Raw genomic sequence first — 14,377 nt, 5'->3', positions numbered from 1 at the left:
TGTGAAAAATCTATTTTGGATTCAAGTGTTTGTTTTTTAGAGTTAAACACCTGGAGACAGTATGTTAAAGACTACTTTTAAAATGTCTTTAACCGAACCTCCTTTATATTGTAAATTACCGTTAAGATCATGTATTTGGAAGCTATTAGATTTTTAACAGAGACTTAGATGCCATGAAAGAAATGCCCAGATTAAAACAAAACAAAAAAACCCAGAAAAATAAAACCACCCGGCTGTTTCCTTCTGTCTTGAGATCTGAACTTTTCCTGCTGTAGGAACCATGGCTTGAGATTAAGTACATAGATCCAGATCGTCCCTAGTTAGAAACAGGAAAAAAACAAAACAAAAACACTATTCTTAAGGCGGTTTGGAAGGACATCCTTGTTAATCTAACTATCACCTTTGCTCTTTTGTAATACTCTGACTCATGAAGCACCAAGTGTCATAGGTGATTTCTAGTTTTTCCATCAGTCTCAGCTTATAAGTGCTTTTGGCAGAGAATTAAAGAATAGTGAAATCCTATTTAATTGCAGATACCTGCACCCCTTGCCCAGATTTGTCTTCCCTCTCCCTGCTTTAACCACACACTGTAGGTGACTAAAAATCTGTTAGCATGTCTTTCTCAGGCTGAATCTGCATACTATTTTATGTCGGTTTGGGGAGCCCATGATATATACACAACGCATATAAAACAGTGAAAATGAATTTACAAAACACACCAGAGCTTCTATAGCTACATGAATGTGGTACTTGAACAAAGTTTATTTGGAAGGACTGCATTCACGTAATTCATCGGTGCTGTCTTTAAGTGATACTCTGTGGTTAGAATTGCATGCAGACCGAAGTTACTAATCACACAAGAACACTTTCTGAGTGAAATTATAAATGCTAGATGATTACCTAAGTGTTGGTCCCATATGACTTTTAACATATTTTAGTTTTGTACAACTCATGATGGAAAAGTAAACTATTATAGAAATGTTTGACTTAGAAAGTGAATTCTTTGAAATTCCACACTCTAGAAAGAGCTACTTTAATATTTTGGTGTGTCCAAATGACTTTGGACTATTTCCACATATAAAATTGACCGTTACAGGCAAAAATGTGCTACTGCATTACTTTTTTCTAAAGACTGTGCTTCAGGCGCCAAAGATACATAATTTTACAGTTACGATGCCCAAGTAAAGTGTTTTGTGCTATGGCATGATCGCAGAAATACTTGTATCTCTTTCTAAGATGACTAATTTGATGAGGAGCATTATCATTTTGATAAGCTCTATAGTGTTTGTTATTTTATTGGTTTTATTACATTATATTTGTATCTTGTGTCTCAATTGACTTCCTCGATGTTTATCTTATTTCCTTTTATTTAAAAAAATCAGTAAGGTATAAGGAGTAACATTTTACTTTTGGCTCTTTTTTCTATGTATTTTCATATTACAGTGTCTGGCACATATATTTTTGTTAATATGAAGTGTCAAATCACACAGTTTTTATAATATTATGGAAAGCATGTGGACTTAGGTCTTCAAGTCCATCTTTGCCGCTTGCCACTATGTAACTAGGGGAAGTTGATGCTCTAAGCCTGAGCTTCCTCAGTAAAATGGGATTGTAATTCTTACCTATTAGGGCTATTGTGAATATTGAAATGGATGATGTATCTATGATACCCGTATATAGCGTATGCTCCATAAACTAGAGCTCTTTTATTTTTATTATTCTTTTGCATTTTGTGGCAGGTTCAGTTTCATTCATTAGGAGTTTCTGCCATCACACTACACCTCTCCTTTCCATTTTTTTTTTAATGTTCCAACTTTTAAGTAAGTTTATATACTCTCAGCCCTGCTTTTTTTTAAAGTAGAGAAACCAAAACAGCCTGTATGGCAGCTGTCATCTTCCATGACAGCAGCATAAGCTGCTATCAGGAGGCCCAGCTTTTCGTGCCTGGCAACTCTTGTCTCCAGTTTTTCTGTGCAAGAAAAAAATACGTCAACATTTCAGGAATTTCCATCTTAATCCTCAACTTTTTCTGTATCCAGGATACACCCAGTGCTTCCTCTAATCTTTGTGCTTTGGAGTACTTCCAGAGATATCTTTTTTGTACCCAATTATGTATTTAGAATTATACTGTTATTATTCTTTTTAAAGGTGAGTCCTTAGAATTTTTAAAAATTATACTTTTAAATTAAAATTCTCTTAAAAGGTGATTCTATTATATGTTTTTTAGCTCTTTGGAATTAGCTAAAAAATTAGAAATATTTCTGTGCTTCTTTTTTTAAAGCACAATGTATAATGAAAATATACAAATCTTAATGATTTGGTTCATATTTTCCCATATATTTTACTCCTCAGATATATATATATAGTGTGTGTGCATGTGTGTGTCTATATATATTCATATATATATATATATATACATACATATAAATATGACATTAAAACACCTCCTAAGTTAAAAACAACATCATCTTTTGTTGGTATAATTTTTTTAGAATTGTATTTGTCTTAGGAATGCTGAAGAACACATTGTGTTACCATATCGTGGATGTGACATGTACTTAATAGGAAAATAATACATACTATCACATCCTGAGTACACCACAAGTAAAACTTTCCACTTTAGTTAGTTGCCAGCAACCCTTCTGTGTGTTCCAAACTCAATGTGAACTCTAAAGATAAGCAGAAGTTGGCAAAAGGAACATGTGGGTTTACAAATAGCTTGTTTTTCTGTGTTTGCATGTGTTGTCTCACAATTCCATTTTAGCAGGGATTGCCATTCTAGATTCAACACTGCAAATTCAATGCAAATACCTTTCATATGTTAAATTGATGCTTGTATTTGTACCTTAGTCTATGCTGGGTGAGTCCTGTTTGGTAAACATGTAAGCTTCGAAGAAGCAAATGGTGTTTATTAAAATCCCTACCCTTTGTTGAATTTCTGCTTGCTTTTTCTGCATGTAAAGGATAGGAGAGGAGCTAAGAATATAGGTTGTGGAGGAAGTTGCATTATAATGTGAGTTTTTAAATACTGTTGTTCTCTGAATATCAGAAGTGTGTTTGATTGGCACCTACAACCTTGGTTCAAATCCTTGCCATCTCTATTAGTTCTGTTATTTTTTAAAAGGAATATTAATACTGAATCTAAAACTCAAGTTCTTTTTGTGACTAATAAGAGCAGATATCAACTGAGCTCTTAACATATGAGCCAGACACTGTGTTAAACAATATATATGAAGTTGGACAATTAAGTTCGCGAACTCTTCCTAGAAAAAGTGCTACGTACCTCATTGCTGAATATCACTATAGTCACCTTCGAAGTACTCCTCTTGGGAAGCTATGCACTGATGTCAGTGTCTAGTCCACCCTTCAAAGCATTTTTGGAACTTTTTCTGGAATGGCCATCAGAGCTGCCATGGTATTGCCCTTGATGTCCTGAATGGCATCAAAATGTCTTCCTTTCAATATTTCCTTTATCTTCGGATAAAGAAAGAAGTCATTGGGGGCCAGATCAGTGAGTGTTTCAAGGCAGTTATTTGTTTACTGGCTAAAAACTCCCTCACAGACAGTGTCATGTGAGCTGGTGCATTGTCATGATGCAAGAGCCATGAATTGTTAGCGAAAAATTCAAGTTGTTTTCATCTAACTTTTTCATGCAGCCATTTCAGCACTTCTAAATAGTAAACTTGGTTAACTGTTTGTCCAATTGGTACAAATTCATAATGAATAATCCCTCTGATATCAAAAAAAGGTTAGCAACATTGTTGCAATAAGTTTGTGAACTTAATTGTAAGATCTCGTATATCAAGTCCTCATTTAGTCTTCCTAAAAGTCCAATAAGTAGATTATTATGGTCACTTTTCGAATGAGGAGCCTAAGACTGAGAGAGATTATATGTAAAACACGAATGCCTAAAGTCATACTGTAGGGAAATGCTGGGGCTGGGATTCCAACCTAGGATGTCAGGGTCCAAATGCCCTTTCCTTCAACAGCACTGTCCCCTAACATGCAGCTTTACTGGACTTGGAGTTTAGGGGCTTTGGCACTTGCTGAACATCTGGCACAGTGAGGTCCGACTTCCAGTCCTACACTAAACCAGGAAATAGTCATGTTAATAGTCATGTTTTCTAACAGACTTTTGTAGAACACTGAAAACTTTCAGTAATTTAAAAAGCAGTCATACAACAGACATCTGGCAACCCCAATTCAGCCACTTCAACTCTTAAAGGTTATTTAGTGTGAACACATATTGTAGTGGTGATTGTTTTGTTGAAACATACTTGAAAACTACTGACAATTTCAGATAAATACCTAATATTTGTTTTTTTAAACATTAGTAATATAAACACATAGGGTTAAAAGAGTTAAATCCACATCTGAGTTTACCTTCTTTTTTTTTTACACTGATTTTAAGTTTATTACTGTACTGGGGAATGATGTGATCTGTAGGTAATTAAGTTCTGAAATTTAAATAGTTTATAAGTTTACAGTAAAGGAAAATTTTTCATAATTTCAAAAATATCATTAGTCATCAATTTGGCTATATTGGTGTTTTAGTGATAAGTACTTGTGATATTTAGAGAAAAATAATACTTAAAAACATATTTTTAGAACTCAGAATTTAGGAAATTTAGATTTTGATGTTATCTGGAAAAAACTGTTTATTTACTAACTTAACTTTATTCCAAAAAAATGCTGTGACCTAGACAACTTCATAGATTCACTCTGCATACTTGAATAGTATTAAGTGTCTTCTAAACATTTTCATTAGAAGAATATTTAATTATAGTATGTAATCAATAGAACATTATCTAATTTAATTTTTTTCATAAGTTTCATTTCTTAGGTTTATTTTAAAATTGAATGTTTCAACAACGTAAAATACTTTTGTGTGACATAAGTACTTAATCCATGTTTACTTCCAAATCTGGTTTTGAATTTTCATATATTCATAGTAAGATTAAAATAATTTTCTGCTCTGTTTCACACTATCCATTTCTCTGTTTCTATTTGAGTCACACCCATCAACATGCAAACATAGTGTTATTTCAGCCACCTGAAAAAAGCAAAAGCATAATCACCAATCTTCTCTTCTGCTCTACACCCCTGTCCAGCTACCATCTGATTTCTCTGCTCTCCTTTACAGTAAAACTCCCAAAAATGGTGACCAATATTTATTCTCTTTACTTATCATCCTTCATTTTCTCTTGAGCCTATTCCAGACAGTCATTTACCCATCACCTGTTGGTACAGCTCTTTCACTCCTGCCCCCAGTCTATATTCTCTGAACAGCAGCTAGTGACGCTTGGGAAGTGTAAGCTCAAGCCTCTCTTCTGTTTCACAGCCTCCAGTAGTTCCCCACTCATAAAAATAATCCAAATGCCCTTATTTTCTGGTCTCATCTCCTGCCCTTCTCACTTGTACTTCTCGGACCTTACTTGCTAATTCTTGAATCCGCAAACATGCATCTAGCACAGGGCCTTGGAACACCCTGCTCCCTCTATCTAAAATGAACCTGCCATCGATATTCTCATGGCTTACTCCTTATGAAAACCGTCCTTGACTGTCTATGTCACATACTTCCTGTATCCCAGGAACAGGATTGGAAGATCAGAAAGAAGAAAGTCTTGGAAAGAGACATGGTAATAGACTCATGGTAGAGAGCACGAAGCATGTTTCAAGTTAATTCCCCCAAAAAAGCATCCCCACAGGGAAAACAAAAAAAACAGATTGAATAGATGGCTCATCCAGGAGCTTGCCTCCTCAGCTTTTGAAATGGACCCAAGAATAGAGGGGCCATGGAGTGATTACTGCTCATGGGCAAACAACAGGGACCCCCCCGCCCCTTTCACTAAGGCTAAGCTACCTACTGCTGTTGCAGAATACCTGATCTCTACCAGTAGCAGAGTCCAACACTGAGCTCTCAGTAGAGACCATCCTTCACGAGGTTCACCCAGCACTTAGTGACTAGTTGTCTGTACCACTCTCCTTCTCTATTGGGAAGAGCAGAGATTCATTATTGCTGGAACTGGCACCTACTCCACATAATGGGTCTTGTCTTCTCTTTCCATGGTGCCTTTGCCAGCTCCATCTTCTGAGAGCCTGTGGAGCGTGATTTACTGCCAAGAGATTCCATAAAATAGTGCTTCAGAACAAGGCACACATCTTATAGAGAAAAAGTTATACTAACAGGCACATGACCATGAAACCTGTGTCACCCTGAAACATATGGTCTAGAAGCATGATGAAATGGCCTACGAAAGGATTGGCTAAGGTCCAAGCCTGGGAACAACATCCTGATGTTGTCCTCCATCTTATGCTCTATGCATTGAGCCAATAGCAGATACGTGCTGCTTTTTCCCAATAGATAGAGTACACGAACCTAGAAAAGAAGGACTATACCCCTCATCGTTACCCCAGTATCACTGCCAGTGATCCAGAAATTGAATCTGTGCTCTCTGTCCTTGCAATTTTAGATTCTGCTGGATTTGGAGTCTGAGTTTCCAGGTAGAGCATGCTTCTGCTTAGGATCCCAATATGGGTTCCACTGAACTAAAACTGCCACTACTACCTGATCAGTTTGAGTTCATCAAACATAATTAGTAGACAACTACAGATAATCATTTCTGATGATCATGAAGAGGTAGAGTTGCTTTACCTCATGCAGAGAGGGAGGAACATATCTGGAATTCAGGATATTCATGGAGGCATCTCTTGGCTTCCATGTGCGGTGATAACTGTCCATACGCAATTATGGCAACCACACCCTAACATGTGCAAGGCAGCTAAGAGCTCAGACCTTTAGGATGAAAGTTAGTGTCACTTCATTAGCTGAAGTGCTGGCTAAGGGTAAGGGAAATCTATATTGGGTGATAGAGAGGGGACATGTGCATATTCACTATAGCCTCAGGACCAGTTGTGTTAGTGTGGCCTTGAGCTTGTCCCATTAACCCTGTTGTATTAAATTCTTAGCAGAGCTGTCAGCTGGCCACCACCTTGGAGACTTGATAATGGATTGTACTTAAAATATAAGGCATGAGAACTTCTGTACAGTGCAGGGAATGGCCTGTATTAGATGCCTTTTATGCCCAGCTTCTCATCCTCTTGTTTTCACCTCTAATTCTAGCCACAGCTGTGGCAAATTGTTCCCTCTGTCCTTTGACTCAATTTATATTTTAGCTTCTCGCTTCAAGTTCCCACAGCATGTTTTGTCTACTGTCCCAGGGCTTCTGTCGTAGAGTGACTTCGGACGTTCAATTCCATATAGCATATACCTATGTGCTTCCTGAAAGTGTAGGAAAAGTTATTTCCCCCAGTGGGAACCCTCAACTAATGGGGACAGAACTTAATGAGTAAATGCTTCTTGCTATTGATTCTTTGATTCTGAGAGGCAGTCTGTATTTTCCTTAAAAGTTACCAGCAAGATTGAGCCCCAGTTATCCTCATTGGTGCCCAGCTTTTCTTTCTTCAGGTTTTCCTCTTCCTTGTACTTAAGGGAACACCACCCAAATAAACTTACCTGTTTACAAATCCTCACCTTAGATTTTGTGTTACAGGAACTCATGGTAAAATAGTGTTATAGTGTTCCCCTCGTGTAATTTTTCTATCCCCCTTAGCTTGCTTTTTTCATAGTAGTTATCCCCACCAGATACAGCATATAGCATCTGGTGGTATGTGTATATGTGTGTATGGATATACATAGATACATATATATGTATATACCTACATACACACACATATACATATTTATATATATATTTATTTGTTTATTTTATCCACCCTCCCTACCCTACCACTGGAATATAAGCTATTTGATTCCACTGCATTTGACAGCACCTGACAAATAATAGGTTCTCAAGGGTTACTTTTATGAATAAGTTAAAGTCTAATTTTTATCCTTCCAAAGAGGATTACAATTATAGGGATAAATATGAAATAAGTTACCTGCTTATTTCAGTACTATTCCTTATTATTTATTGAGCAATTCAATTCTGAATGATAGTTGTTAGATCTCTAAAAACAGAATCCATTAAAATGAGTGTTTTTACTTTTCCAGGTTTTGCTCAAGCCAACCAGTTTAACTATGGAGTTGATAATGCTGAGATGGGAAACAGTGTGCAGTTAGTTTCTTCTTTCCGATCAATTTCTTGTGATGTAGAAAAAGATGCAAGTCATTCAACTCAAATTACATGCTATACTAGGTATGTTTTAAAGTATCTTGAATAATACCATTTTCATCATATCAGAATTGCAATTATGCATATTAGCATTATAATAGTTTTATCACTGGCTATTACAATATTTATCTGATTATCAACTATTTTTTTATTTCATGATGTTTAGGCTGTTTTGTACCTTTATTATATTTGATTGTAGTGCTCCTTTCACATATTGGCATAATAAAATATATTCTATATTCTTTCCCAGGTTATTAGAGCTATTATTATTATTGATCTCCTTTAGAAGATAAATGGCTACTATTAAATTATAATGATGCTCCTCAAAATATCAAAATTATTCTCTCCTGTCAGGTTTGATTAATTTTGTTCAAAATCTTGACATAGTCATTGAGATTAAAGATAATCATTTTGTATAGTGACATTTCAAGTTCTTTACTATTAGCCCAAATTAATGTTTGTTATTAGCAACTCAGGGGAAAAATTAATCATTTTAAATTGCAACTTTCAATATTGAAACAGGTAGCATATATTCCAGAGGATTTTTTCTACATTAGGTTTGTTGGCTGTTTTTCTGCAGCAAAGTCTTACTTAGGGAGAAACTTGATTAAAACTTTTTTACAAATAAAGCAAGGAGATATATTACTATTTTTAAATGATGATTATTAAATTTGTTGTTATTGCATTTATTTTTCTTCTAAATAAGCATCAATGCACTTAGAATAAGCATTTGCCTGATATGCTTGATGTTAGAATTTGCAGTACAGAGTTCAGGATGGAGATCATCTTTTCATATTATAGAATGGAATTTAACTGTACCTCAATTAGAATTTTAAACACCATTTTTTCAAAAATGACATGTAGTCTGGAGCAGTATTTTATATTAATATCGTACATTAAATAAAAGAGTTATTGTATTCCTTATGTGTTCTTCATTTGCCTTCCAGAGCAATGCCAGAAGACTCCTATACTGTTAGAGTCAGTGTGGATGGGGTTCCTATTACAGAAAATAATACCTGCAAAGGTCATATCACCAGCCGCGCATGCAGTTTCTATGTATGTGGAAGCTTGTCTTTAACTTATGTATAATTGACTTGCACTTTCTTTTGTGTGAAACTGGGCTTTTATTTTATTTTATTTAAATTGGGGAATATTGGGGAACAGTGTGTTTTTCCAGGACCCATCAGCTCCATGTCAAGTTGTTGTTTGCAGTCTAGTTGTGTGTGGGGGGAGGGTGGGGGGTAGGGCGCAGCTCACTGGCCCTTGTGGGAATTGAACCTGTGACCTTGGTGTTATGAGCTCTGTGCTCTAACCACTGAGCAAACCGGCCGCACCTTATTTTTTAATTTTACACATTGTTATCTATGTCCACACTTAAAAATATCTTAGCACATAGCTAAGGATAATTTCACTCAGTTTTAATTGTTTTCCATAGTAATAGAGTCTCTTATTATTTCTGATTTGTTTCCACCTTTTTTAATTTTATTAATTAATTAAGCTTTTATACTTCCAAATTATTTTCCTGTTCACACTATTTTTTATCTTTCTCTATTTCTGTTCTTAGTTTGATTCTTCTTTTTCCTATTTTCATCAGAGTCACCTTCATTTTGAATAGAATCCTAACATTTTTGTTTCTCCATCAAGCATTTCTCTTCTCCTACCATTTTAAAGTGTGAAAGAATAACTCTGAAGTTATTTGTAGCCTTGCATTTCAAAATTTATCTCTTTTCTTGGCAGTCTAAAAACAAAACAAACAAACAAAAAAAACCTATCCTTGTAAGTCGAAATCTGGGCATCTTACATTGTCCCTGAATGACAGTAAAGGGACAAGGGATATTTATTGAGAATCTACTTGTTTTATTTGTATTATTTTTGCATCCATTCATCCTTTTCTGCCTCACCCATCCCCCACCTCCAAAAAACTTCAGTTATTCCTTAAAAATGCTGCTCATATTTCTGTCCTTTTCTGTTTTCTGTGGCAGCTTTGTGTTTGTGCAGATGGGCTCTTCTTGATCTATTTTTGATCTATTCCAAGAACGCCAGTGGATGCCTGAAACTGCAGATAGTATCCATCCCTGGTCAACTTGTTCAACTCTACCGGAAATGTGACAACAGCTTCTTCATCGGCAGACTCAGCCTCTCCAGTAGTCTTTATATTTTTCAGTCCAAACCTATTCCTGAATCTGTGTAACCATCCTTTACTTGTATTCATAGTAAAGGGCTTGATGTCACTCATTTTAGGGGATCTCTTGCTGAAGTTTTCGTATAGGCCCAATGCTTTCTGGTACAACATGTTGTCAATGAAAAACGTCAACAGAACAGGTTTTCTCTGTTCATGGCTTCCACCCATAAGTTTAATGCCTTTTCCACCTTCACTAGCACACTGTAACCTTAACTTTTGCAGTCTGAGGCGCGACAGAAAAACTAGCATAGATTTCTTTTTCCTTTTTTATAATTTCATGGATAGAAGATTCGTTCTTATTATAGATCTTCGCAACCTCAACATACGATTTCTTTTTCTTTCCTTACTAAATTGAGAACTTTCACCCTTTCACATAAAGGAAGCACTTTACAGCTTCTCTTTGGCATATCTGAATATCTAAGTAGCTTCACTACTCTTGCACTTTGGGGTCATTTTTTACATAAAATAAGGGTTACTTTGACCACAAGGACAGGGATACTGAGACAGTCAGTCTGAGAACCTAGAGGTGACTAAGTGACTGATGGGCGAGGAGCATATGCAACCTGGATACACTGACAACGGAATGATTCATGTCCTTGGAGGGACGGAGTGGGACTCTTGAGTTTTCATCATGATACTCAGAACAGCACACAATTTAAAACTTATGAATTGTGTATTTCCTGAATTGTCCATGTAATATTTTTGGACCGTGGTTTTCCATGGGTAACTGAATTGAAAGTGCAGATAAGCGGGGACTGCTATATTTGTTTTTAAGTGTGGAATTTGATCTGTATATATCTCAGTTACTGAGGACTCTATTTTGCCCAACTTGGCTCCTTACCGTTTTGGTGTTAATTTTGTTTTTCACAGTGTAGTATATTTCCCTTTTGCAGTAATTATTTCTCATTTTGCCTTTTGAAAAGAACTTGGCATGTATTTACTTGTATAATAATAGCCAATAATTAAAACGAGTGTGATATTTTCTTTGTGCCAGTTGGCGAACTAAGTATTTTATAAATATTAACTCCTGACTCCCACAATAATCCTTTAACTGTATACTGTTATTATCTCTATTTTATGGATGATAAAACTGAGGCACTGAGAAATTACATACCTACCTAAAGTCATGCAGCTTGGGGGTGGCGGTGCTCAAATTTGAATTCAGATAGCCTGACTCCAAAACTGGACTTTTAGTCATGAATCCCTCCCGCCTTGTATATGTAGTCGAGTATCTCTAACAGATATGTATTCATTTCCTATTTGCTGCAGTAAAAAAATTACTCAAACTTAGTGGCTTATAACACAACTTCATTACCTTTCAGCTCTATAGGTTAAAAGTCTGATGTGGATCACAATGGGCTAAAATCAAGGTGTTCAGAGTCTGTGTTCCTTCGGGAGAATCTGTTTCCTTGCCTTTTTCATCTTCTGGAGGTTGCCCACATTCCTTGTCTCATGGTCCCTTGCTCTGATTTCAAAGCCAGTAGTGGAGGTTGAGTCCTTACCACATTGCATCATTTCTGACCTTGCTTCCATTGTTGCACCTTACTCTGAATATTCTCTCTCTCTCCCACTTACAAGGACCCTTGTGATTACATTGGGCCCACCCAGATAATCCAAAATAATCTCCCTATATTAAGATCAGCTCATTAGCTACCCTAATTCCATCTGTAACCATCTGCCATTTAACCTAACATATTCACAGGTTCCAGAGATTAGGGGCATGGGCATCTTTGTGAGGCCATTATTCTGTCTACTACAAAGTATTAGAGTTTCCATCACACTGGTGGCCTCCCTGGAATTCTTTCTTCCAGTTCCCATTTGGTGTCGCAATTCTTAAGAATTATACCTCAGTGTTCTAGAAAATTATCACTAGATAGATTACTAAAGCTTACTTTGGTGTACTTTTTCGAAGTTTTGCTTCTGTGTGTTTTGAAATATTGCTTCTATGTTGAAGTATTGCTTCTATGTTTTTTGAAAAAATAACTTAGTTATTCTTTCTTCTTGGACTTAACCCATAGCAGGTTTTCTTTAACTTTATTCTACCAAATTTCTTAAAGTCTTTACCAGAGAGGCTTTTTACTGTGGTTTGACTTACACTGATAACAAAAGGATAATTGAATTTTAAAATTCCAAGCTAGAAACGTTTTGAAGTGAGAGGATTTTTAGGCATAAGGAAAAGATCTTGAATAATCAGAATAATACTCTTAACTTTATTTCTTATATGTAAAAAAGAATATTTTTACAGTCATATTACAGGTATTGTTTAAATATAAATAATATAAGAAGCCGACATATTCCATAAAACCAGGAACAAAATAGAGATAAGAGTGCTTACCGAAAGTATTATTTTACAGGCAAAAAGTTTCAAAACTCCAACAATAAGAAGCATCACACCTTTATCAGGAACTCCAGGTCTGTTATATTTTAGCTGAAATATCTTTTTGGTTTGTGGTAATTAATTTACTTTTTGCTGTATAAAATTACCATAATATCTGAAAATGTATAAATAGCATTTTTCTGATTAAATAATAACTCCCAATGATTTTTTAAAAACATGATTCTTAATGGCTGCATATGAATGTACTATAATGTATTTAACTTTCCTTCTTTGGACATTTAGCTGGCTTCCAGTGTTCATTATAACTATAATCATATCAGTTTATAATTCCAATAGGAATATGTGAGAATGCCTTTTTCTGTAACCTTGGCAATTCCATGTACTATTTTTTCAAGTATTTATGTGAAAAATGTACCAAGTTTTTAAAACAATTTTCCAGTTCTTTGATTTATATAATTAAATTTATTTTATATTTACTGACATTTGTATTTCTTCTTTTATAAATTACCTGTTCATCTCCTTGGTTTATTTTAAGGGGAGTCAACCCTTATTAGATTATAAGAATTCTTTATATTTTAAGGATATTAAGCATTTATATGTCATATATGTAGGAAATAGTTTTTAATTTATCATTTGCTTTTAAAATGATTAATGGTTTTTCTGTCATTTAGACACTTTTAATTTTTTTTTTAAAGATTTTATTGGGGAAGGGGAACAGGACTTTATTGGGGAACAGTGTGTACTTCCAGGACTTTTTTCCAAGTCAAGTTGTTGTCCTTTCAATCTTAGTTGTGGTGGGTGCTGTTCAGCTTCAAGTTGTTGTCCTTTCAGTCTTAGTTGTGGAGGGTGCAGCTCAGCTCCAGGTCCAGGTTGCTAGTTGCAGGGGGCGCTGCCCACCATCCTTTGTGGGAGTTGAGGAATCGAACTGGCAACCTTGTGGTTGAGAGGACGCGCTCCAACCAACTGAGCCATCTGGGAGGCAGCTCAGCTCAAGGTGCTGTGTTCAATCTTAGTTGCAGGGGGCGGAGCCCACCATCCCTTGCGGGACTGGGGGAGTTGAACCAGCAACTTGTGGTTGAGAGCCCACTGGCCCATGTGGGAATCGAACCGGCAGTCTTCAGAGTTAGGAGCATGGAGCTCCAACTGCCTGAGCCACCGGGCTGGCCCAGACACTTAATTTTTATTATTCAATTTATAAATCTTAACCTTTGTGTTTTTTTCCCTCATTTTTATGTGGTAGAAGATGCCACAATCCCAATTACCGTGTTTCCTGAAAATAAGACCTAGCTGGACAATCAGCTCTAATGCATCTTTTGGAGCAAAAATTAATATAAGACCCGGTCTTACATTATATTATATAAGAACTGCAGCATTAGAGCTGATTGTCTGGCTAGGTCTTATTTTTGGGGAAACACGGTATATAAATGTTACATACGTTTTCACTTATTTTTCAAGAATTTTATTTTTTTATAATTAATTTTTATTTCACCTAGAATTGATTTTGTTTTTTAGTATAAAATAGGGACTCTTATTTATATTTTCCAGTTAACTCATCCATGACCCAAGTGATATTTATTGAATAATTCATCCTGTCTTCCATGAAACACCTCTTTATAAATATTTATAGATACTTCCATAATACTATCAATATTTATTTATATTTTATTGTATTTGCTAGAACTT

At 35.6% G+C, this 14,377-nt stretch overlaps 1 protein-coding gene across 1 annotated transcript in view; it reads left to right on the top strand.

The window, feature by feature from the left end:
• Positions 1-14,377, top strand: part of PKHD1L1 (PKHD1 like 1) — a 151,464-nt gene that overhangs the window by 3,237 nt on the left and 133,850 nt on the right. The window contains exons 3-5 of the mRNA XM_019750644.3: positions 8,054-8,198; positions 9,122-9,230; positions 12,711-12,768. Of these exons, the coding sequence (XP_019606203.3) occupies positions 8,054-8,198; positions 9,122-9,230; positions 12,711-12,768 (312 nt within the window). The remainder of the gene's footprint in view (positions 1-8,053; positions 8,199-9,121; positions 9,231-12,710; positions 12,769-14,377) is intronic.

Source organism: Rhinolophus sinicus, chromosome 6, assembly GCF_057876585.1.
Source record: "Rhinolophus sinicus isolate RSI-liver-muscle chromosome 6, RSI-T2T, whole genome shotgun sequence".
In the NCBI taxonomy this organism is placed as follows: Eukaryota; Metazoa; Chordata; class Mammalia; order Chiroptera; family Rhinolophidae; genus Rhinolophus; species Rhinolophus sinicus.
The sequence above is the reverse complement of the archived record's forward strand: the minus strand, read 5'-3'. Positions and strand labels throughout refer to the sequence as shown.